A 23,449-nucleotide genomic window follows, 5' to 3' on the forward strand; every position below is an offset into this window, starting at 1 on the left:
ACGTTACATTTCCATTATAAATGATTTTAAGTAATCAGGAATTCTAGCTTGTAAAATTGTTACGTTTTGGTCCTATTAAATTATTTCATATTGGTTTAACACAGGATTTTTCACGTTTTGTCGCAACGTTAGTTAAAATTTCGATAGAATACAGTAAACAGAACAGATTTGCACTTAAAAGGATTTTTGTGCAATATTAAATTTACACAGGATTTTTCACGTTTTATCGCAATTTTAGTTAGGAATTCGATAGAATACAGCAAACAGAACAGATTTGCATTTAAAGGATTTTTGTGCAATATTAAATTAACACAGGATTATTCTCGTTTTGTCGCAACTTTGGTTGAGATTTCGATAGAATACAGTAACCAGAACAGATTTGCATTTAAAGGATTTTTGTGCAATATTAAATAAATTAACACAGGATTTTTCACGTTTTATTGCAACTTTAGTTAAGATTTCGATAGAATACAGTAAACACAACAGATTTGCATTTAAAGCATTTTTTTGCGAATCTCAAAATGTAACTTTTTGGTGAGGACCTCCACATATACGAGTATGAGAACCTACATATTTAGCCTAACGTCCAACTGAGTCCAATTTCAAACCGCGGTCACACCTTTCTTCACCTCATTCACTTTTGGGTGTGACAAGAAAAAATCAATAAAGTACCCTCACTTTCATTCATCACAAATTAAAAACTAAACTTGGACTTTCCAATTAACGAAATCCTCAATTGAGATTCACGATTTGGAGTAATTTATCGATATTTTTTACTATCATCTGCCGATTATGTATTTACCAGCTATGCAAAGAAAATTGAATGAGACGCTTTTGTTTGTTTTAAATTATTTTTTAAAATACTTCCTAAATAGCTATCCGTTTATTTTTTTTAACGACAACTTTTTGAGTGTGTATAAATATTATTTCACAAATCTGGATTATCTCCAATAAGGAGTTATTTTTTAAAATATAATTTATTTTTGAAGGACTAAATTTGTAATTTTTCATTTTATAATTAAAATGTAACTTTGTTTTAAAATCACCGTTTCGAAGCTTACTGCTTCTTTATCAAGACTGATTAATACTAGTATCAATCAGCCTTGATAAAGAAGCGGTTAACATTGAAATTGTGATTTTAAAACAAATTTGCATTTTAATTAAAGTTATTTTTTACATTATGTGTTTCGTGTTTGATCTACATAATCTATGTAGAAGTTTCAAGAATTTGAGTAGTGTGGTTGTCAATCGTGGGTAGAATTGGTGAATTTTACACGTGTGTAAAGTGATTACTTAAACCGGTCTATGACGGTCGTAAGCTCTCTAAATTCCCAAACTTCCATATTCTTCTTCATAGATGTTGACATGTCATATGAAAAATAACTCATACAATTGGAGATAATCCTGATTTGAGAGCAAGTATTTGGACACACTCAAAACGTTTAAAATTCAGTATTTTGTTTTGGTTTTTACGTGAAAATCGTGTTATAATGGTTTGTTCTTCATTTTTAATGGTTTTGCTTATTTTGTGCACCTATGTTTCTAATTTTGAAAAAATAATATTTTATTTATACGTATATATTAACGGTTCGGTTTACGCGCATATGAAACTAGTGGGTTCCGGTACCTCCAACACGATTAAGAACTTCATTAATTGATTCGGCAGTCACTTTGTGGTAAAACCGATCCATTTTTAGTTAATTTTTTACTTAGTAAATACCACTTTTTCTTAAAATCTACTGTGACACGTGTTTCGATGCATTCCGCATCATTTTCAAACACCGTATGTGAAGCTAGTTCTAAATTTTAGAGTTGGGTCCTTGGGACGTTAAAGGTTGAAGAGGGGGTAGTAGCTGTTTCTAATTTTTATTTATTAATTTTATTTTTATTTTTATGTCTTATCAGAGGGAACATAGACAATATGGGGGAGGGTTATTGTCATATTGTTAATTATGGGTTTATTGTTATTTATATTTTTATGAATTTCTATTGTTTCAAAATGTTGCAGTTTATGGCTTTTCGTATTAATTATTTTTGGGATTTCTACGTGGTTAAATTTGTGATCATTATCTACACACAGTGTCACAGTAGATTTTAAGAAATAATGGTATTTATTACTAAGTAAAACATTAATTAAAAACGACTAAGAACCACTGGTTCAGAGTCTGTTCATTTTCCCATATAACTGAAGTTTTTTGTACAGTCCATTGTTTTCATCTGATGTCAACTGGCAATCTGCCCCAGGATTTGAGATTTCGCGATTTTAATTACGTGGAAAGCCGTGACATAGATACTATAATATAAACATTTCAACATTTCACTCAAAATACTGCTGCAACATCAAAACGGACTGGAAGACAAGCACACGCGGAATCCCGAATCGTGAGATCGGAGGATTAATTCCCAATTCCGTATTTAACTAGAAAATATAGAGGATATAACGCCTTACTGCATTGTACGTCTTTCCAAACATTATTCACCTCTTCCACGTTTATACATATCCTCATACACACCTGTTGATTATTCCAACCCTTGACCTGGGCACGTCCAGAAATTGAAAAACCTCAGGTATTCTTTTGATTCTATTTACTACTATGTACATTCGCCTTATATATTTGTTTTACCGGAGGATTAATTTCTAATTCCGTATCTAACTAGTTCGCCGCTTCCCTGTAGGTGTAGGCTGAGAGGATAGAACGCCACTTCACATCACACATTTTCCAAACATTATTCGCCCGTTCCGCACTTCATTCACTCCTTTCAAGAAAGTCATAAATAAAAAAAACTTGATTTTTCAGGAGAACGTTTTTAAAGTTTAAAAATATAATACAATTTATTAAAAATAAATATCAAGCCACTTATTGAACTTTTTATCGTGCAACATATCTTTTTAGGTAAAACCTGAAGATTTTTTCTCTATTTGAAAAATATTTAGTATTTAAAAAAAAAAAAAAATATTTTCTTAAAAATGAAAAAACAACACATTCTACCCTGTAGCGGGAAAATATTAAGTTAAAAATATGTCTCTTTTGCTGGGATTTAGTACATTTTTAGGGCATTCCGAAAACACGCACAACTATAAATTGACAAATTTTTATTTATGACGTTCTTGAAAGGAGTGAGCGACTTATGTATATATATATATATATATATATATATATATATATATATATATATATATATATATATATATATATATATATATATATATATATATATATATATATATATATATATATATATATATATATATATATATATATATATATATATATATATATATATATATATATATATATATATATATATATATATATATATATATATATATATATATATATATATATATATATATATATATATATATATATATATATATATATATATATATATATATATATATATATATATATATATATATATATATATATATATATATATATATATATATATATATATATATATATATAAAACAATTTACATCATATATTACATAAAACATATTTTCTCAACACACCTTTACTTATTTGATCGATTATTCTTATCTTATCTTAGCCCTGCATGCTTTCCTATTTTCATCATACACATGCATCGTTTTCCACTCATTTTTCTAAGTGGTCGCATTTCACCCTCATTCAGTATACTTTCATCCTTCTTTAGCCAACTCCATGCCTCACTTCTACATATTAGGGTTGACACGTTGTGCACGGTAGGTCCAACTCTTTCACGAACGATCATGTTGAGTTTTCCTCGGACTTCCTCTGCTTCTATTTCCAACTAGATTCGCCTCATCCCAGTAATATCCTTTTCCCTTAACTCACAATAAGGTAATTGAGAAGAATCTTAACTTTGTACCGTCCTGTTTCTTACATAATGAGAAGTATGTCATAGTTACAATAACTTGCTTATCCAGTTATAGAACTTGTTTGAAATGATATATTTTTAGTTTGTACGTACCACTTATAAAAGTGATGCGAAGAACATAAAAAGTAGTGTAATGTAATGGTCAGCACGCTTGGCTACCGTTCTGGAGGTCCCAGGTTCGATTCCCATGGGGATTAAAATAAATATAAGTAATTTTTCCACTGTGATATTTATTCAATATTACTGTGGACTGGTACCTGAAGCGGATGGCTGATTACCTTTCCTTCATGTGTAAAACGATCATGATAACACTGCGTTTATAAGACACAGTGCCCTATGCACCATTGGGGTGCGAATAAGGGTTTTAATAAAAATAAAATATTTTTTTTAAAAATTAAACACTTGAATATACCACTTTAATGAGTTTTATTTATATATACGACTCGTTTCGAAAACTTGCAGATTTTTTCATCTTCTGATAAAACTAACGAACAAAAAATATATTTAGGGGTATATATGGGTTGATAAATATAGGGCAGGGGGGGTATATACCTATTTATACTCCTAAATATATTTTTTGTTCGTTAGTTTTAATTTTTACCAGAAGATGAAAACATCTGTAAGTTTTCGCAACTAGCCGTAAGTATATATAAATAAAACTCATTAAAGTGGTATATAATCAACATGTCATTCCACAAAGTTAATGCCGAATCAATAAATATTATGTTGGGACTTATCGAATACTGGGCCATGTTGATGAGTGTTAGAGTTAGAGGAAGGTAGATGCAGTGCGTAGGAGGAAGTGATGTTAGGAAGACGTGCGAGAAGACGAATAGCAATTACTCCGGAATAGAATAACAATGCGTATTAATAAATAGGGCGACGGTCTAAGAATATCCTCCGAGATATCTCCGTCTTGTCTCCATTGTTCTATAACTATGCACGAGGGATAAATATACACGTTATACCTAACGTGACCATTTATTTTTGTCCTCAAAACGGGACATCTACCAGTATTTACGTAATAGTATGTATATTCAAGAAAACGCGTATTTTTTTAATTTTTTTTTATTTATTTCTTAAGTTAGCTTATATTAAAACTTATATAAACTATTATATACATTTACATCATCTTTATATATTTACATTTCCTTACAGTAACTTAGAAATTTATTTTTAAATTCTTTCAGACACTTTTCATTCTTCATACATTCAGGCATCTCATCATACATTTTTAAACCCTTACATCAAGCAATTTTGCGACTCAGCTCTTTTCAATAATGGTAGTCTTATTTTATCCTTTTGTCTAGTAGCATATTCATGACAATTTTTGTTTAAGACAACTTTATCCTTAAAATATTTTGGTAATTTATCGTGAAAAAATTTATGTATAAATATCAACATATTAAATTTAAGTCTTCTTCTTATAGATAACCATTTTAGTTCATCTCTCATTTTTTTTACATTGCTATATTTATTTTTCTTAAGAACTATTCTCATCGCTTTATTTTGTATAATTTCTAGTTTATTTAAATTTCCTTCGTTTGCTAAAAATAATATTATTGAGCAGTAATCTATATGTGGAAGAATGATTGTTTTGTAAATTAGTTCTGCAGTATCTTTATTTAATTTATTCCTTAATCTACTAAGGAAAAATATTTATATTACATAGTTTGTATGTATTAATAAAAAGAAAAGGAATGTTGATAAAGAAAATAAGAGGAATAAATAGTATAAATATGAAAAAAATATTATCTTATATCGGGATAGACTATCTAAAAACGGGACGGTCCCGTTCAAAACGGGACGTATGGTCACTTTAGTTATACCTCGTATTCTGGGATGGCGTTATATGTACGACTGATTCTTAACATAACGCAATTATTTCAATCGCTTCCACGATTTGTTCCTTATACAGGGTACTTTTGAAGAAAAAAATCGGTTAAGGTTATCTCAAATAAACTAATTCAGTACGCGACCGGCTGCATGAATATACACGTTATACCTCGTATTCTGGGATGACGTTATATGTACGACTGATTCTTAACATAAAGCAATTATTTCAATCGCATCCACGATCTGTTCCTTATACAGGGTACTTTTGAAGAAAAAAATCGGTTATGGTTATCTCAAATATACTAATTCAGTACGCGACCGGCTGCATGAATATACACGTTATACCTCATATTCTGGGATGACGTTATATGTACGACTGATTCTTAACATAACGCAATTATTTCAATCGCATCCACGATCTGTTCCTTATACAGGGTACTTTTGAAGAAAAAAATCGGTTAAGGTTATCTCAAATATACTAATTCAGTACGCGACCGGCTGCATGAATATACACGTTATACCTCATATTCTGGGATGACGTTATATGTACGACTGATTCTTAACATAACGCAATTATTTCAATCGCATCCACGATCTGTTCCTTATACAGGGTACTTTTGAAGAAAAAAATCGGTTAAGGTTATCTCAAATATACTAATTCAGTACGCGACCGGCTGCATGAATATACACGTTATACCTCGTATTCTGGGATGACGTTATACGTACGACTGATTCTTAACATAACGCAATTATTTCAATCGTATCCACGATCTGTTCCTTATACAGGGTACTTTTGAAGAAAAAAATCGGTTAAGGTTATCTCAAATATACTAATTCAGTACGCGACCGGCTGCATGAGATGACACACGTGTTATCCGCGCACAATTTTTTTAGAATATACAATTTTAAAAACAATTAAAAAATTTTAACTCCTTTCCTTTCCATGGCTCTTTTGTTTTCAAAACCATATATTTATTTCGAGGAAAAATTAATATTTTCAGAAAAAAACGGTGTTTAAAGCAAACATTCAATTTTGTTAATTGTTACGCCGAAATCCGTCGCTGATCAAATAAAATTTATTTGAAAAAACCTAAGTAGTTGTTCTTTTATTCTATAATCCACCAAGAAATGTCAGTAGGTACAAAACTTAAATGAATGAGTTTCATACTCATTCAATTACTTTTTTGGGTTCATCCATTTTCATCTCTTCTTCACTTCAAACCCTTATCCGCACTCCAATGGTACATAGGGCACTGCATCATATAAACGCAGTGTTATCTCGATCGTTAACACATAAAGGATAGGTGATCCCACCGCTTCAGGTACCAGTAGTAGTAGTACTGAAAAAATATTATAGTGAAAAATCACTTATATTTATTTGACCCTTGGAAATCGAACCCGGGAACTCTACACTACGGAGGCGGAAAAAAATACTTTTTCTTTAAAATTACTTTCAGTAGTTTTATATCACCCGCTATTTAAAAGAAAAATAATAAATTATCCCATGTTGGCGTCTGCGTAGCGACGCGTCGCGGCGTCTGCTAGAAGCTACAGCCACAACAGACGCCGGAATTGCCAACTGTCTAGTAATCTGCTTGCGGAAATCTTCCAAACTTCCGAGACGCGCCGTTAGATGTCTCCTTTTCCTGAAATTTTCCTGAAAATCTCATGAAAACCAAACTTAAAATAACAATTTTAAAAACATCGAAACGTTGTATTGTATTATTTAATGATTCCTTTGTTTTGAAAATATGTCAATTTAGATGTTTTTAGATATTTTTAAAGCTTTTTTGTCGATTTTTTAACTCGCTGTGTGATACATCTTTGTGATATACTGCGATAAAAGATCGCGCTATTTTTGTTCACACGGTATAGCATTGCCATAATCTAATATTAATTTCATCTAACACCGTTCTAAGGGGTTTAAAAACTCCATATTGCCATCTCAATAAGAATTTGTAGTTTGTAAAAAATTTCAGCATTAAATTCTGTCAATCATGGATAGACTGGTGAATGTTATACTGTATAAATTGATCATATGAACCAACCAATGACAGGCCATAAGCCCTGTAAATAGCCAGACCTCCATATTCTTCTTCATCTACATATGTTGAGATGTCAACATAAATAACTCCTAAGTGGAAGTTTTATTAGACATTTTTGGTATCGACAACTTTAAAATAGCGTATTATGCCATTATTTACTTTATACTTCAGTATAGCATTGCTGGATGAAGAGAAACACATAAAAACGCATTGAACTTATTTTTAAAGGAATAACCTACAAATTCCCTACTTTAAGAGGCTTGTCAGTAGGTAGAATAGTAAGGATAGAGAAGATAAATGTGGAAAATAGGCCAGAAAACAATTATTTAAGCAATTCTAAAAAAACTTATTTCGGAATTTTTTTTTACAAAAAGTCCCCAATGTAGAAACCACTTTAAAATAGCAGTCTGAAAAAATATGGATACTCAGATTTAAATCTAAAAAAGCACATCCTTAATATTCCAAAATGATTTTAAAGTAACAAAATGCAACACCAATCTATACCAACAAAATCACAAATATTTTGGAATTACATATTATATTTCAAAAAACCTCCCCACGGTTATAAAAAATAGAAAATATTAAATTATTTTTAAAAATTAAAAAGCCTATTTATTATAAATGAGAAATTGAAAAAAAATCCACGAAACAATGAAAGAAAAACGCTACATTATATCCTAAATTAATTATAGGTAATAAATAAGGGTGTTTACGAATTCTTGTTCACAAATCTGTGTTTCTCCGTTTAGCAGATATTCAACTTTTTCCAAAGTCTTTCGTCTTCTTCATCCATGTTGAGATATTAAAATGTAATAATCTATAACTCCCTCTCCAAGCACAAGAGCTTAGTCTCTTTTTTGCAGATGCACAGCGTAACAAGAATTAGATATTTTATAAGTTTTTTTTTTAAATATATATTCTATGAAACAGTTTTGTATCATAAATAACAATATATCTTCGTAAACTACGAAAAAAATTAAAATTTGTTCAGAAATTTAGACACACGTACCTACTTATATTTACACACTAAGGACGGGTATTTTTTACGCCTGTGGACCGCTAGCGACGGGATTTTATAATTACGTACATGTATTTAAGACTTTAACATTGGGATATAATATTCATATCAAAACATCAAATAATTCCTTCTTTTCTGCCTTTGAAACGAGACCTGCGAAGAAGGTAAAAATACCCTTCCCGTCCTTAAAACATCAATCGACCGAACGGGTAGAAATACCTTTCCCGTGCTTAGTGTGTTAATTTTTTTTTTTGATTAATTAGAAACGTTATGTGCGCCCTGAAGTGATTGCTCGCTTGTGCCAACCCTGCGCGAGCGAATCGCGTGAATTTTCTAAATTTACTTTCGGCATTCTAAATCCGTCCCGCGACATGCTCTCGTCACTCGCACCCGCAGCGCCATACGGCGGGGGACAGGGACGGCTGCGCTCCGAGCGATTGCATTGTGATGTGGATTATCACACCGACTGAGATTAAAATATTTTCAAAGTTGATTTGAAAGTCGAATCCTGTATGGGGCGGGAATAGCATACTTTTCTATAACACCAATTAAGATTGAGATATTTTCAAAGTTGATTTGAAAGTCGAATATCGTATGGGGCGGGATTAATATACTTTTCTATAACACCGACTGAGATTAAGATATTTTCAAAGTTGATTTGAAAGTCGAATCATATTTGGGGCCGGAAAAACATTTATTTATTTTTTTAAACAAACTACATACATAAGGCATATATAGGGCGTTTTTTTAAGTTATGCAAATTCAAATTTCCCGCAGTAAATTGGTGGTGGCACCCGCCGTGTGGCACGCTGTACCATTTTGTTGAAACCAGCTTTGTTTTTTTTTACTTATTTATTTAATATAATCTGAAGTGCAGGACTGGTCACTTTTCCTTCGAGTGACTAACGATCATGATAACAGTGCGTCATTGAAAGCTGTCCTACCGCATTCCCAGATCTGAAACAGAAGCATCTAGGCTTCCTGACAGACCTTCTCTTGCAAAGCATTTAAAAAAAAAACTAAGTTGTGAAATTTATTGAAAATGTGAAACAAAACCAAATTGTATCCCGATTTTACTGTAAATTTACATTTAAAAAGCTTAATATCACCGAGCGTGCTAACCATTGCACTGCGGAGGCGGAGTATTAGTTAGTCAATCGATAGCAGTGCGTCAATGCATTTTAATACACCTCTTCTTTTTCTCATGCCACTCCTATCGGAGTTTGGCGACCATCTCCTTTAAATTCACACTATCCTGGACCAGCCTAACGAAGGTTGCTGCCTCCAGTATTCCAGACCACTGTCGAAGATCGTTGAGTCATGATGTTCTTTTACACCCCAAGCCCCGTCTGCCCTCTACCTATCCCTATACTAAAACCTGTAGAAGGGCATATTTTTCTCCACGGAATATGTGGCCAAAGTATGTGGCTTTTCGTCTTTTGACTTTAATACACCATTAAGGGCGGATTAAGATTGGGAGGATATGATTGATTGAAAATAGTCAAATAATGTTACTTTTAATAATGTGTTAATTAAAAAATTGTTTCTACAGTATGCCCTTCATTACTACAATGTCCTGTCCGTTCGTTCACCAATCAAATCGTAGTCGTACAGGAGAAAGTGACTAACTAACAAAACGTAAGATGTTCAGGAGGGCCATTTAAGTCACTTTTGCTTGGCAAGAAAATAAACATTAATGCAGTTAGTCATTTTTAACAAGTCAATATATTATACTTCCAAGTTTAAAATCCTTTGGGATTTTTTTCAGGGCAATATTAAGCTAGTAAGATGTCAAATAGTCAATAATCATGTTTTTGTAAAAAAAAATGCACTTGGTCACTTTCTCCTGTATGACTACGAAATACGCTACAGTCAATTGAAACTACATAAAAACATTACTAAAAATATTTTACCCCCCCTAAGAAAATTTTCTGCGGGCGCCAATGAGGATATGTACATATATTATCGGATAGATCTTATATATATATATATATATATATATATATATATATATATATATATATATATATATATATATATATATATATATATATATATATATATATATATACATATATATATATATATATATATATATATATATATATATATATATATATATATATATTTATATATATATATATATATATATATATATATATATATATATATATATATATATATATATATATATATATATATATACATATATATATATATATATATATATATATATATATATATTTTATTATTTTATGTTATTTCTTAAGTTAGCTTATATTACAACTATTATTTACACTTAATTTACATAATCTATACATATTAACATCTCTTTACAGTAAACAAAACATTTATTTTTAAATCCTTTCAGACTCTTTTCATTCTTCATACATTCAGACATCTCAGCATACATTTACAAACCCGTTAATATGTAGTTATGTTTTATTGTGGATATATTCTATTCTATGTACTGGGAATTTTGCGAAAAGGGTTTGTATTGAGAATGTTGATCTTTGTTTTAATATTAATTTGATAGTCGTTCTTTGTATATACTACTTTTATTGAGTTTGTGATATTGTTGTATACCTTCCCCAACCAATTGGATCAGATCAGTAGAGATTTCTAGATTAGATCTTGAATGGACCATCTCGCTAGTTTGGTCCTCGCAAGTTCTCACGAGGCAAGTCGGTTTTGACGCCACAGGTGTTAGTAGTTTCTCCCAGCGCGAATTTCCTACTCAAGGGCATCCCAAGTCTATTCCCGTATTGCTTTAAATAAACATTTTCCATATTTATGGACGCGGGAACAATGCCGCGTCACGTGTAACAGTGGCTTACTGTAACTAGAACCTTTCATGTATCTTCTTCCTTGCTCCCAACTTATGGTCTTTGTAGACTGCTAGGGTCAGCACTCCTTGTTCTCAGGTTATAAAGGTCCTTCTATCATATACAACGTCACCTAGGTCATGCCTTCGAATCATGTTATCTTTCTGTAGCATCCATGAACTTTTTGGTCTTCTTATAGATGTTTTTCGAGGAAGATCCATGGCGATCGCCTGGTTTACAATATGTTCAGGTTCTCTACGTCCTATGTGCCCATACTATCTCAATTGCCTTTCCTCTACCTTACTGTTGCTATCAGTTACACTCAGGCTTCTACGAATGCGTGAACTCTTTATTTTATATAATTTATATTTAAAGCACTGAGCTCAAGTGATTTTAAAACAAAGTTACGTTTTAATTAACTTTATTTTATCTCTAAGGGACACTACAGCTGACCATCTAAGCATTCGCATTTCAGCAGTTTCTAGTTGCCTAGAGTAGGTGTTATATATCGTCCAGCATTCGGAGCCATATAGGAGATAACCTTTCATGAATGGCGCACTGAAATTAGTTATCTAACAAGCCTAACAGCGAACGCTAAATTGTCAGCACATAATAGAGTCCTGGTACACACCCTGATGTATGGAAGTGAATCATGGAAGCGTTGGTGACATAAGTGTAAAACATGTGCGAGGAAAGTGATTTACTTATGAACGTTCTTCATCTTCAAACCCTTATCCGGGATGGTGCATAGGGAATTACATCATATAATCGCAGTTTTATCTTGATCTTTGACACATGAAGGCAAGGTGATCAGTCTACGCTTCAATAAAATTAAGAAAAACGTCTTGAGATGATTTGCACACGTGGATCGAATGACTGAGTGAATAATGGTGAAACAAATTTATGAGGCGAATAACCAAAATAACCATTTTATAATAATAATTATTTACCTTTCAGATCACCTGGTGATTTGGTTTTTAGGGATGCTTTTTATTGACCTCTCGTTTCCAAGGGATAGGTTTGACTCACACAGGTTGTTTTATTCACCCTTTAAAAATAGGATTAATTATTGATAATACATACTTATTACCTCTCGTGTCCTCTGCCTGCCCCGGCGGGACATATTGAGTTGGTAAGTTACGATATTATAAAATATTTTCGCATTTTACTTCAACGCCGATAATCCGTGTCTGTTGAGGCGCAAACAAAAAAATCTTTTTTTAATATTACATATTTTAGTCATTTCAGTTTTTTTGTAATTTGATCTGAAATATGAAAAAATGTGTCAATATACGAAAAAAAATTAATGCTTTTTTCAACTGATAACTCAACAAAATTTAAGAAATTATACATAGAGATAGGAATACAATAACCTCATATACTATATCACTTGTTAAAAATTTTGTGATATGTTTACAATGACAAAATTTAATTTATTTATTTAAAATAATATTATAAGGTATTTACGGTATTTTTTTTTTAAATCGTATTAAATATAATATAATATTTTAATAGTATGTGAATTTTATGTAAAAACAGTCTCACGTGCATAGATGAAGGTTTCTGTTAACTTTTATTTTACATGGATGTGGCCTGTTAACTTTTAATTTACATGGATGTAATGACTAGAAATATATTGCTTTACCAAAAATACAAAAAACCATTTCTCCCACTTGAAATTCATGTAAAACTTTTGAAATTTGGATAATATGGTTGTCAATCATGCGTGGGATGGTGAACGTTACACACTTAAACAAGCTAATATAATCGGTTGTCATCCCTGTAATTACCGGAACTTCCATATTCCCATCTTGATAACTCAAAACAGCTAATGTAAGGTCGTCTCTTCTTCTTTTTCTACTTGGTGTAGGTCTTGTGGCCTGTTTTCAAGAGGGATTAGCATTCTGTGATGTCGATTCCCACCTGTAAATCCATCTCTTTGGTGGCCTGCCCGTGGGTCGTCTACCATGGGGTTTTCTGCGTAATGCAATGTGGGTTAGTCTGGATGGTTCCATTTCCTCACATTTGCATACCATTGTCTTCTTCGTTGCCTTTCACACCGAACGAAATCTTCGATCTCGCATATTTCTCTTATCCTGGTGTTCCTTTTCTATCTCGTAGACTCTTGCCATATATGCCCCTTAGAGTCTTTATTTCTGACACTCTTAGTACGTTTTTTTTTGTTACTGAGGTGTCCGCTCTGCATTTGATAAAGTCGTAAGGTTGTCATCCCTGTAAATAACCAGACTTTCACACTCCCATCTCTCCAATTTCTTCATATTCGTTGAGATATCAATAAAAATCTCGAAAACAAACCGTGAAATTCATGATCTATCACTTTGTTCTTCCCAAGAAAGAACACTTTCCATTCCTCGCTATAACACATCATTTTTGAGTAATTCCTTCTCTGTCCAAGCGGCCAGACTATGGAATGAATTACAGCTCATTGTAATAAATGCACCCTCTCTAATAACTTTTCAGAAACGTCTGAGACATTACTATCTATCATTAGAATCCTAAGTGCCTTATCCCTTAGTTTTCCCTCTACCTCCCTTCCCTAAACTCTATTTTTCCTTTGTCCTCCTTATGATCATCAATTTGTAATTTATGTGTTTTTTTTTTAATGTTCAAGTACTATCTACTCTCTGATTGCAAACAGCTATACTTATATGGTACGGTATCAAACGTTTTGATCAATATCACTAGTCTGTTTTTGGTTGATCGAAAGATGCTTTTTTTATAAATAAGGGCTTATTAATAAGGGGCGGGCGCCAATGTTATTATTTCTTTCACGTACATGATGTTTGAATAAATAACACAAATATTTGGTCACACTCAACATATTGTTAAACGCCATTAGATCGCACCGTTAGTCGATTGGCAGTTGTCCAAAACGGTCGCTTCGTAGTCGACTTGTTGTTATATGCGAAATCCAAGTCTTGTGGAAATTGGACGGCAATGGGTTGAGAGATACTTTTCGTGTATTAGCATTAATTCATCGCGAGCAATGCAGCCGTTTACCGCCGACACGGGTACCTTCCGCATTGCAAACCGGTCGCTAATGTCACAATCGGATGCCATCTCTTATCCGGCGCAGGCTGAACTACATACATTTACAATCTATCATATCAACATTTAACGAAACTGAATTTTTGCTTAAAACAACGTTTTTTTACTAAATAATTTTAAAAACAATTATAATTTTAAACTCCTCTCCTTTCCATGGGGCTCTTGTTTTCAAAACCATATATTTATTTCGCATAAAAATTAATATTTTAGAAAAAATAGTGTTTAAAGCAAAAATTCAATTTCGTAAAATGTTACCTGGGTTCAAAGAAAATTAAGTTGCGGGCTATCGATTGTCGATTATTTCTTAAAAGTAAAAAAAACTAACTAACCATCACGCCGCTTCCCCACAGGGGTAGGCAGAGAGAATAGAGCGCCACACCACTCTGTCCTTCCAAACATTCTTCGCCTATTCCACGTTCATGCATACCCGCCTATCTCCTCATGCATATCTCCTCATACATACCCGCCGATTGTTACGACTCCTAACCTGACCACTTTCAAGTATTTGGCATACCTGATCGTGCCATGTTTTTCTCGGTCTTCCTCTGCTTCTTTTCCCACTAACATTCGCCTCATAAATTTGTTTTACCGTTCTTTCTTCACTCATTCGTTCTACATGTCCAAACCATCTCAAAACACCTTTCTTAATTTTATCGATAATGCTTATCTCAGCTTTGCATTCCTTCCTTATAACTCTTAAAAGTAAGACATTTTTATTTATTTTGGACATCCCGACATAGAGATGAAAAATTATATGGAAATCTGGGTATTAACAGGGCTTATTACCTATCATAGGCTGGTTAAGTGATCACTTTACACACGTGCAACATTCACCTTTTTTTTTTAAAGGAATAACCCGCAAAGCATCTGTTTTAGATGCTTATCTGCCGGTAGGATAGTAAGGATAAGGTAGGTAAATGTGAAAAATACATCACAAACACCCAGACCAATTGAAAATAAATATTTCTAAAATTCATTTTGCAATTGGCGGGATTCGAACTCGCCACGCCAGTTTCGCAGTCGAGCGTCTACCCAACTACGTCACGGTGCCTGTATACCCATGATTGACAGCATGATTTACATCGTGTTGTAAATATACTTTTTTCGATTCCTCAAAAAAAAATTAGTGAAAATATCGTTTTTAACTTTAAAAATTTGAAGTATATATAAACCCCCTATCCGCACCCCAATGGTGCATAGGGCACTGTGTCGTATAAACGCAGTGTTATCTTGATCGTTAACACATGAAGGAAAGGTGATCAGCCGTCCGCTTCAGGTACCAGTCCAGGGTAATATTGAATAAATATTGCAGTGAAAAAATCACTTAAATAAATATTTGACCCCCCTGGGAATTGAACCCGGGACCTCCAGAACGGTAGCCGAGCGTGCTGACCAATACACTACGGAGGTGGATAATATATTCACGCGTAAAATAAGTCCCTCTCCAAACACAAGAGCTTAGTCTCTTTATTGTGGAGAACTAAGTTATTTTATTTATCGTTTCGGCATTCACTATGTGGTAAGGACATGATGAATTTGTAAAAGAAAAACTATTCCATCTTCAGGTATAAATATAAACATGTTTACATTAGACCTGAAGATGGAAACATAGCTTCCGAAACTAGCTGTCATAATAAAATAAACTCAAGTGGTAAAAAGACAAGTGTTTTTCTTTTACAACTGCGTTATTGGTTTTAAAATTTTTGAACGATCTTCGCCTTTTCCACATGCATGCAGCTCCTCATACATATCACCCATTATTCCGACTCCTAACCTTACCATTTTATTATTTGAAATACTTGATCACTATTCGAATTTCTATCATACATCGTTTAGCCGCACATTCGTCTGAGAGAACGTATTATGTGATGGTTTTCCAAATTTATATTTGTTTAGATTGTAAATCACGGTGCCATTGAAAGCTATTAAATGTAAATTCACATTTAAATCGGGACACATTTTTTTTAATTCATAAAATTCATTTCCAAGTTTCTTAAATTTCTCTTTGCAAATGAGGGTGCGATAGAAAACATAAAGCTTCTGTATCAGATCCTTTAAGGCCAAACTCGCATTAATAAAACTCAGTTGGCTTCCGGCAACGCATGGAGCCGGTCGTCGGGTCACGCCCAATTTTTTTTAGAATACATATTTGATTTTTTTGTTTTGTTTTTTAGATTACATATTGAATTCTTTTATATAACATCTCTACTACCTTTTCATAACTCTTTGCTTTTCAAAGCAGTAAAATTATTTCGAAGAAAAACTTTTGTTTTCAATATAAAAAGCTGTTTTATTTTTTTTTTCAAATACCTGGTTGTAAGAAAATTAACTTGCTATTTAACGATTTGATTTACCTTCCCCTTTCACATATCGCTCACTCCTTTCAACAACGTCATATATCAAAAAAAAAAAAATTATGAGATCGTTTTTAAAGTTTAAAAATATAATAAAATGTTTTAAAAATAAATATCAATATTGAACTTTTTACTGTGCAACAGATCTTTTAAGCTGAAACCTGAATGTTTTTTCGCCATTTGAAATATTTAGAATTTGTATAATAATAATTAAACAATACCTTTTCTTCAAAATGTAAAAACAACACTTTCTGCCCTGTAGCGGGTAAATATTAAGTTTCAAATATGCCGCTTTTGCTGGGATATAGCACATATTCTGGGCATTCCGAAAACATGCACAAATGAAAATAGACGATTTTTGAAATATGACGTTGTTGAAAGGAGTGAACGATATATCTACTGGATATATCAGATTGGGGAATATGAATACCATCTTAAATTACTACCTTCAAAAAAAGCTTTAGGTCATCTGTGTATAACAAAAAACGTTAGTTTACAATTACATGATTACAATATTAATTCAATGTATCAATCACTATTTACCAGAATAAATATTTTCCTTGGTTCTGCAATAATACGGGGAGGATTTAGTTATTGCTATATTCTTATACAAATATGTGTGATTATCATCAATAAAGCAAACGTAAATATATATATATATATATATATATATATATATATATATATATATATATATATATATATATATATATATATATATATATATATATATATATATATATATATATATATATATATATATATATATATATATATATATATATATATATATATATATATATATATATATATATATATATATATATATATATATATATATATACATATATATATATATATATATATATATGTATATATATATATATATATATATATATATATATATATATATATATATATATATATATATATATATATATATATATATATATATATATATATATATATATATATATATATAATAAGAGAAGTATTTGTGTTTTTCTTCCATTTCTTACTATTTCTGTGACCCTAAGCGGCTCATCATTAGAAATATGGTAGGTATCAGATTGTGGTACAGTGGGTTCGAACCGAGAAACTCTGACTCAAGAGTCCGCGACACTAACCACGGGACCACAGCCCGACACTTATCTAAACATAATTTGTGTCCTGTGAGGTTTCGAATATGTTGCATATTTGATAACGATGTTTTAGCATCGAAATACGTGTTATAATGGTATGGTAATGATTGGTTTGTACCATTTTACTGTAAACTTAATAAAGCATCTAAACATATTACCATATCGCTCACTCCTTTCAAGAACGTCATAAATCAAAAAGCTTGATTTTTCAGGAGAACGTTTTTAAAGTTTAAAATTATAACACAATGTATTAAAAATAAATATCAAGCCACTTATTGAACTTTTTACTGTGCAACAGATCTTTGTAGGTAAAACCTGAAGGTTTTTTCTCCATTTGAAAAATATTTAATATATTTAAAAAAATAATTAAACAATACCTTTTCTTAAAAATGCAAAAACAACATTTTCTGCCCTGTAGCGGGTAAATATTAAGTTAAAAATATGCCGCTTTTGCTGGGATATAGTACATTTTCTGGGCATTCCGAAAACATGCATAACTGAAAATTGACGATTTTTGATTTATGACGTTCTTGAAAGGAGTGAGCGATATGGTAACTGCCGAAATGATGTATGAAAATAATCGTCCATTTGATCATCAGTAATTTTATTAATGAACAAATGGACGATTTTCTTTTATTCTAATTGATGACATTCCCATTTTTAGTAATATAATATGTATTTTCATATATGTATTTTTAAATGTTTTCTTTCATCTGTTAGGAACAATAGAAGAGCATAACGAAGGTATTGCGATGATGGAATTTCTGGAGCTAAATAAAATCTTAATTTCCTCATACTTAACTTTATTTAGGATATTTTTCAATTCAATTTAAGGCTCATTTAAAAAACAATAATTAACACCGATTTTTTAAAAAGGGGTGTTGAATCAGCGTGTTATTCCAGATGGTAATTGGATTAAGCGAAAAGTGCCAAATTATGACTTGATGTTTTTTGGTCGGCATCCAAGGTGAAACAACTGTTACCGAAATAAAAATCGTCGATGGAGTTTGTTTTCTTTATTAAATTTACGCGAAGTTATGTTTCAACGTTGTAAATTTGCAAGAAATGCTCGCGGAATGGGAAACACAACGAAAATAGTAATAGAGTAGTCGAGTGGCTAAAAGCGGCAGGTTATAATGATCGGTCTGTCGAATTCCACGGCTATTCTTAGTGGGGCAGAGCACCCGCGACACGGGGTGCAGGCGGCGGGGGCGCGGGGCGGAGGGCGGAGGGCCCCCAGGTAGGGCGGAGCGCTGTCACAATAGCACCTGTGTCGCCACCTTGCCTTGTACCGACGCTTCCTCTTGCATCGTCAAAATAACAAGTAGAACAGCTATTAATAACGCGTGTGTAAAACTCTTAACACCGGCTCGGGGCGGGGAGGGCGGGCAGGGCGGGAAGGGCGGGGGGCGGGGCGGCGCGCGGCGGGCGGCAGTCACAGCGGTGCGCGCGCGGACACTGGCCGCCCGGGACGTCGCGCTCCGAGCGAACCAGGGAACCAGGGAAGTAAGGAAGCGAGAACCCGAGCCGAGCAGCCGGAGTGGCACGCGACGCGGCGCCCGCTAGCGAGCGGAGGCACGGGGCCCCGCGGCATGGCGGACGAGCGGCGCCGCGGCAGCGCCGAGGACCGGCGGCGCTCCAGCGTGGACCCCGACGGCATGGCGCGCGCCCGCCGGCCGCGCAAGCCCACCAAGGAGCGCTGGCTCCTCACGCGCAAGACCTGGAAGTACATGGCGGACGCCGGCCGCCGCCTCATCCCCGAGGGCGCGCTCAACCGCCCCGAGGACGTGCCCAAGATCGAGGCCTACTTCCAGGAGGTCTGCCAGAAGGAGCCCAAGTTCCTGCTCTGGAGGAAGAGCTCCTACCCCGGCGCCGTCGGCTTCCGGCCGCACCGGCGCCGCACGAGGACCAAGGGCGGCTCCTGCCGGCAGGCCAGCTCGGCCGACGAGGCCGAGGAAGCCACGCCCCCGAGGAAACAGGTGGGAAACCTCGTCATCACCCAAACGTCCGGGGGCAGATTCGACGTTAGCAAACTGAAAAAAGATTTCCTCGAGGCGTCCTCTTCTAAAGATCCCAGAGCCGCCTTGAAGGCGTCGCCGGCTCCCGCCGAAGATCCCGACCAGAAGGAGCTTATCGACATGATACAGAAGTATCTGAACGTGCAAGACAAACCTCCGCCATCCCCCGGCCAACCCGGGTTCAACTACCAAGACTTGATAGATAAACTGCAACAACATTTAGCCTTAGTATTCGGGAAGCAAAATGAGAGGGAGCGAAGGTTGACGGGAAACAGACCCTCTAGTTCTCAACACGACGGTGACCCAGTGCAGAGATCTTTACTAGATACTCTTAGTAGGTACTATAGTAGATCTCCTAATAGGGATCACATCATACAGGACTTGTTAACCGATAGAAAAATGCTAAAGAAACTATATTACGATCTACGTCAAACGAAAGGTTTTCGGGGGAGCAGAACCAATCTGAGCGCTAGCGGCAGTACCGGGATGATGCCGCAATGGCGGACCTCTCTCCACCAGCCCAGAAGGGAAGACGAGTACGAAGAAGAGAACGACGACGATTACAACGAAGGGGCTTGGGAGAGACCGAGACCGGGTCGCGGTATAGGAAGCCCGCCGCCTCTGGTCGAAGTGCAAGGCGAAACTGGTGATCGGTTCTCCGAATCAGGAATACAAACGGACCCGATACTCGAGATCACCCTGCGTGCACTAAGATCGGAGGCCGCTGAGCGAAAGCGCCAGAAGCTTATAGAAGAAGAGGAAGCTTTGAAAGAGATTGCGAAGCCTGACGATAAGAAGTCGCCTCGGCGGCGCAGCAGCGTCGACCACGACGACGTGTCCCAGTCAGTCAGCGACACGATCAAGCGGTACTTGCGGATGGCCAGGAAGAAGAGCGTGGACGCGGACAAAGTAGACAGGTTCAAGAGGATCAATTACGACAAGAACTTGCGTAATATCAAGCCGCGCGGGGAAATCAGCAAGCCGGGGGACGACGACGGGTCGAGCAAGGGTTGCCAGACGGAGGATGACTGGCTGGACGCGTTCGAGGCGGGAGAGGTGACGACCCCGGACAAGGGGGCGGGGTCGTTCTTCTCCCACCTGCTCGGCAAGGGGGGTGGCGGCAGTGCGCCCGTGTCAGTGAGCTCGTCTCCCACAGGTGGCGTCATGCAGAAGTCGCGCTCGTCCAGCAGCGTGGTCCAGCACGTCAGCAGGAAGATCTGGCGCACGCGCAGCAAGAGCCGCGGCCCGCCCCTGCAGCCCTCCACGTGGGTCCCGCAGGTGAGTTCTTACTCTCACTATACCTTTGATCCCTTTTGTTTTATCCGTGATAGTGTCAATGAATGATAACTAGTGGGAAATGCGATGACTAAGCATATCGCTCACTCCTTTCAAGAACTTCATAAATCAAAAAACTTGATTTTTCAGAAGAACGTTTTCAAAGTTTAAAAATATAATACAATGTATTAAAAATAAATATCAAGCCACTTACTGAGCTTTTTACTGTGCAACAGATCTTTTAAGGTAAAACCTGAAGGTTTTTTCTCCATTTGAAACATATTTAGTATTTTAAAAAAATACTTAAACAATACCTTTTCTTCAAAATGCAAAAACAACACTTTCTGCCCTGTAGCGGGTAAATATTAAGTTAAAAATATGCTGCTTTTGCTGGGATGTACATTTTCTGGGCATTCCGAAAACATGCACAACTGGTAATTGACGATTTTTTATTTATGACGTTCTTGAAAGGAGTGAGCGATATGTGGTTGTGGAGGAATTTGTGTACTAGCCAACGTCGGGTCGTAATCGGATTTAACTGACTAAATGAACTAACTAATTACTGATCGCTTTCACTGCCTACACCGGGGCACGTCTAGAAAATTTGGTGGTGGTTTTACAAACTAGTATTTATTTAAGTTAGCAGTGACAAGGATATTGAAAGCTTTTAAATGTACATTCACAATGAAATCGAGATACAATTTTGATTCACATTTTCTTTAAATATCGCAACTTAGTTCATAAAACAAACACAAAAAACATTGCAAGACATGGTCTGTCAGGAAGCCTAGATGCTTCTGTATCAGATCTGGGAATGCGGTAGGACATCTTTCAATACATCACTTTTATTGAGTCAGTTCAGGAGTCATTATTTGTCAGTACTAGCACTCTCTCTTATCCCGTTTTCGCCCCCAATGGTGCATAGAGTAATGAAATCAGTTTGCTCAATTGCGACCGACTTTTTTGACGCTTAACTGTGAATTTCGATCATGAAAGCTTTACAAATTATACTTGACATTAGCAAAAGCAATACATTATATATGCAACGCCATTATTATTATTTTTTTATTTAAATGTCTTGTTTTCTACTTACTCTTATTCGCATGCAATAATGCATAGGGCACAACATCACATCGATGCAATCTTAAGGTTATGGTTAGTTGTATGAAGTCCTACGCTTCGGGTACCAGTCCATGGTAGTATTAAAGCATACAAAAAATATTATTTTGACCTCCCTGGGAATCGAACCCGGCATCTCCAGCATAGTATTCAAACGCGGTAATTAATAAAGAGTTTGCTATGGAGCCAGACAAATGTACCTAATATTTAAACTTATTTTGTATAACAGTTTTTTTTTTCCATACATCTTATAAAAGATGATTAGCGACTTATTTCATAATAAGACGAAACTTCTTTAAAATATGCAACAAAAATTATTGTTGCATTTTTTTGTGTTTTTTGAAAAAATGTCCGAATAATTAGACTGCCGTAAATATATCGAGTTTCAATTATAATGTTAGAGGTCAACATAAAATATGGAAAAAGGCAAAATAAATGAATGGTAAATGATCAAGAGTTAATTTTGTGAAAATTGTAAAATGTTTATATTCTTAATTTTTCTCTCTTTTTTGTGTGTATATTAGATTAAAATTGTTAAAAACAATAAAAATGTATTAAAAAAGAACTCCACCAACAAGACACACAAGGTTGCTTGGCTTGATGGGTCTCTGAAAAAAAAACAATGTTTAAATTTTTAATGTTTACAATTTATGTAAATAAAAAATAAAAAATATATATAACGATTATGTACTGCTATTTAAAATAATTTTTTTAATATTCAAACCATCTAAGTCTTCATACTTAAAATAAAGATAACTTTAAAAACAAAATCATAAAAACTTAATAAAGAAAATGCCTCCCGTGATAAAATACAATACGTGACTGCCAGTCACCCAGTGAAAGGATGTTTTTGCCAGTGTCAAGTATTATTTTATTTAAAAACA

General features: G+C 34.5%; 1 protein-coding gene across 1 annotated transcript in view; it reads left to right on the forward strand.

The window, feature by feature from the left end:
- Positions 1–19,289: 19,289 nt before the first annotated feature.
- LOC148309484 (uncharacterized) overlaps positions 19,290–23,449 on the forward strand; it is a 73,430-nt gene continuing 69,270 nt past the window's right edge. Inside the window, exons 1-2 of the mRNA XM_088259978.1 lie at positions 19,290–19,296; positions 19,546–21,449. Coding sequence (XP_088116104.1) covers positions 19,290–19,296; positions 19,546–21,449 — 1,911 coding nt within the window. The remainder of the gene's footprint in view (positions 19,297–19,545; positions 21,450–23,449) is intronic.

The sequence above is a fragment of the Brachycentrus maculatus genome, unplaced genomic scaffold, assembly GCF_059751285.1.
Source record: "Brachycentrus maculatus isolate JH-2025_06_01 unplaced genomic scaffold, ASM5975128v1 h1tg000122l, whole genome shotgun sequence".
NCBI lineage: Eukaryota > Metazoa > Arthropoda > Insecta > Trichoptera > Brachycentridae > Brachycentrus > Brachycentrus maculatus.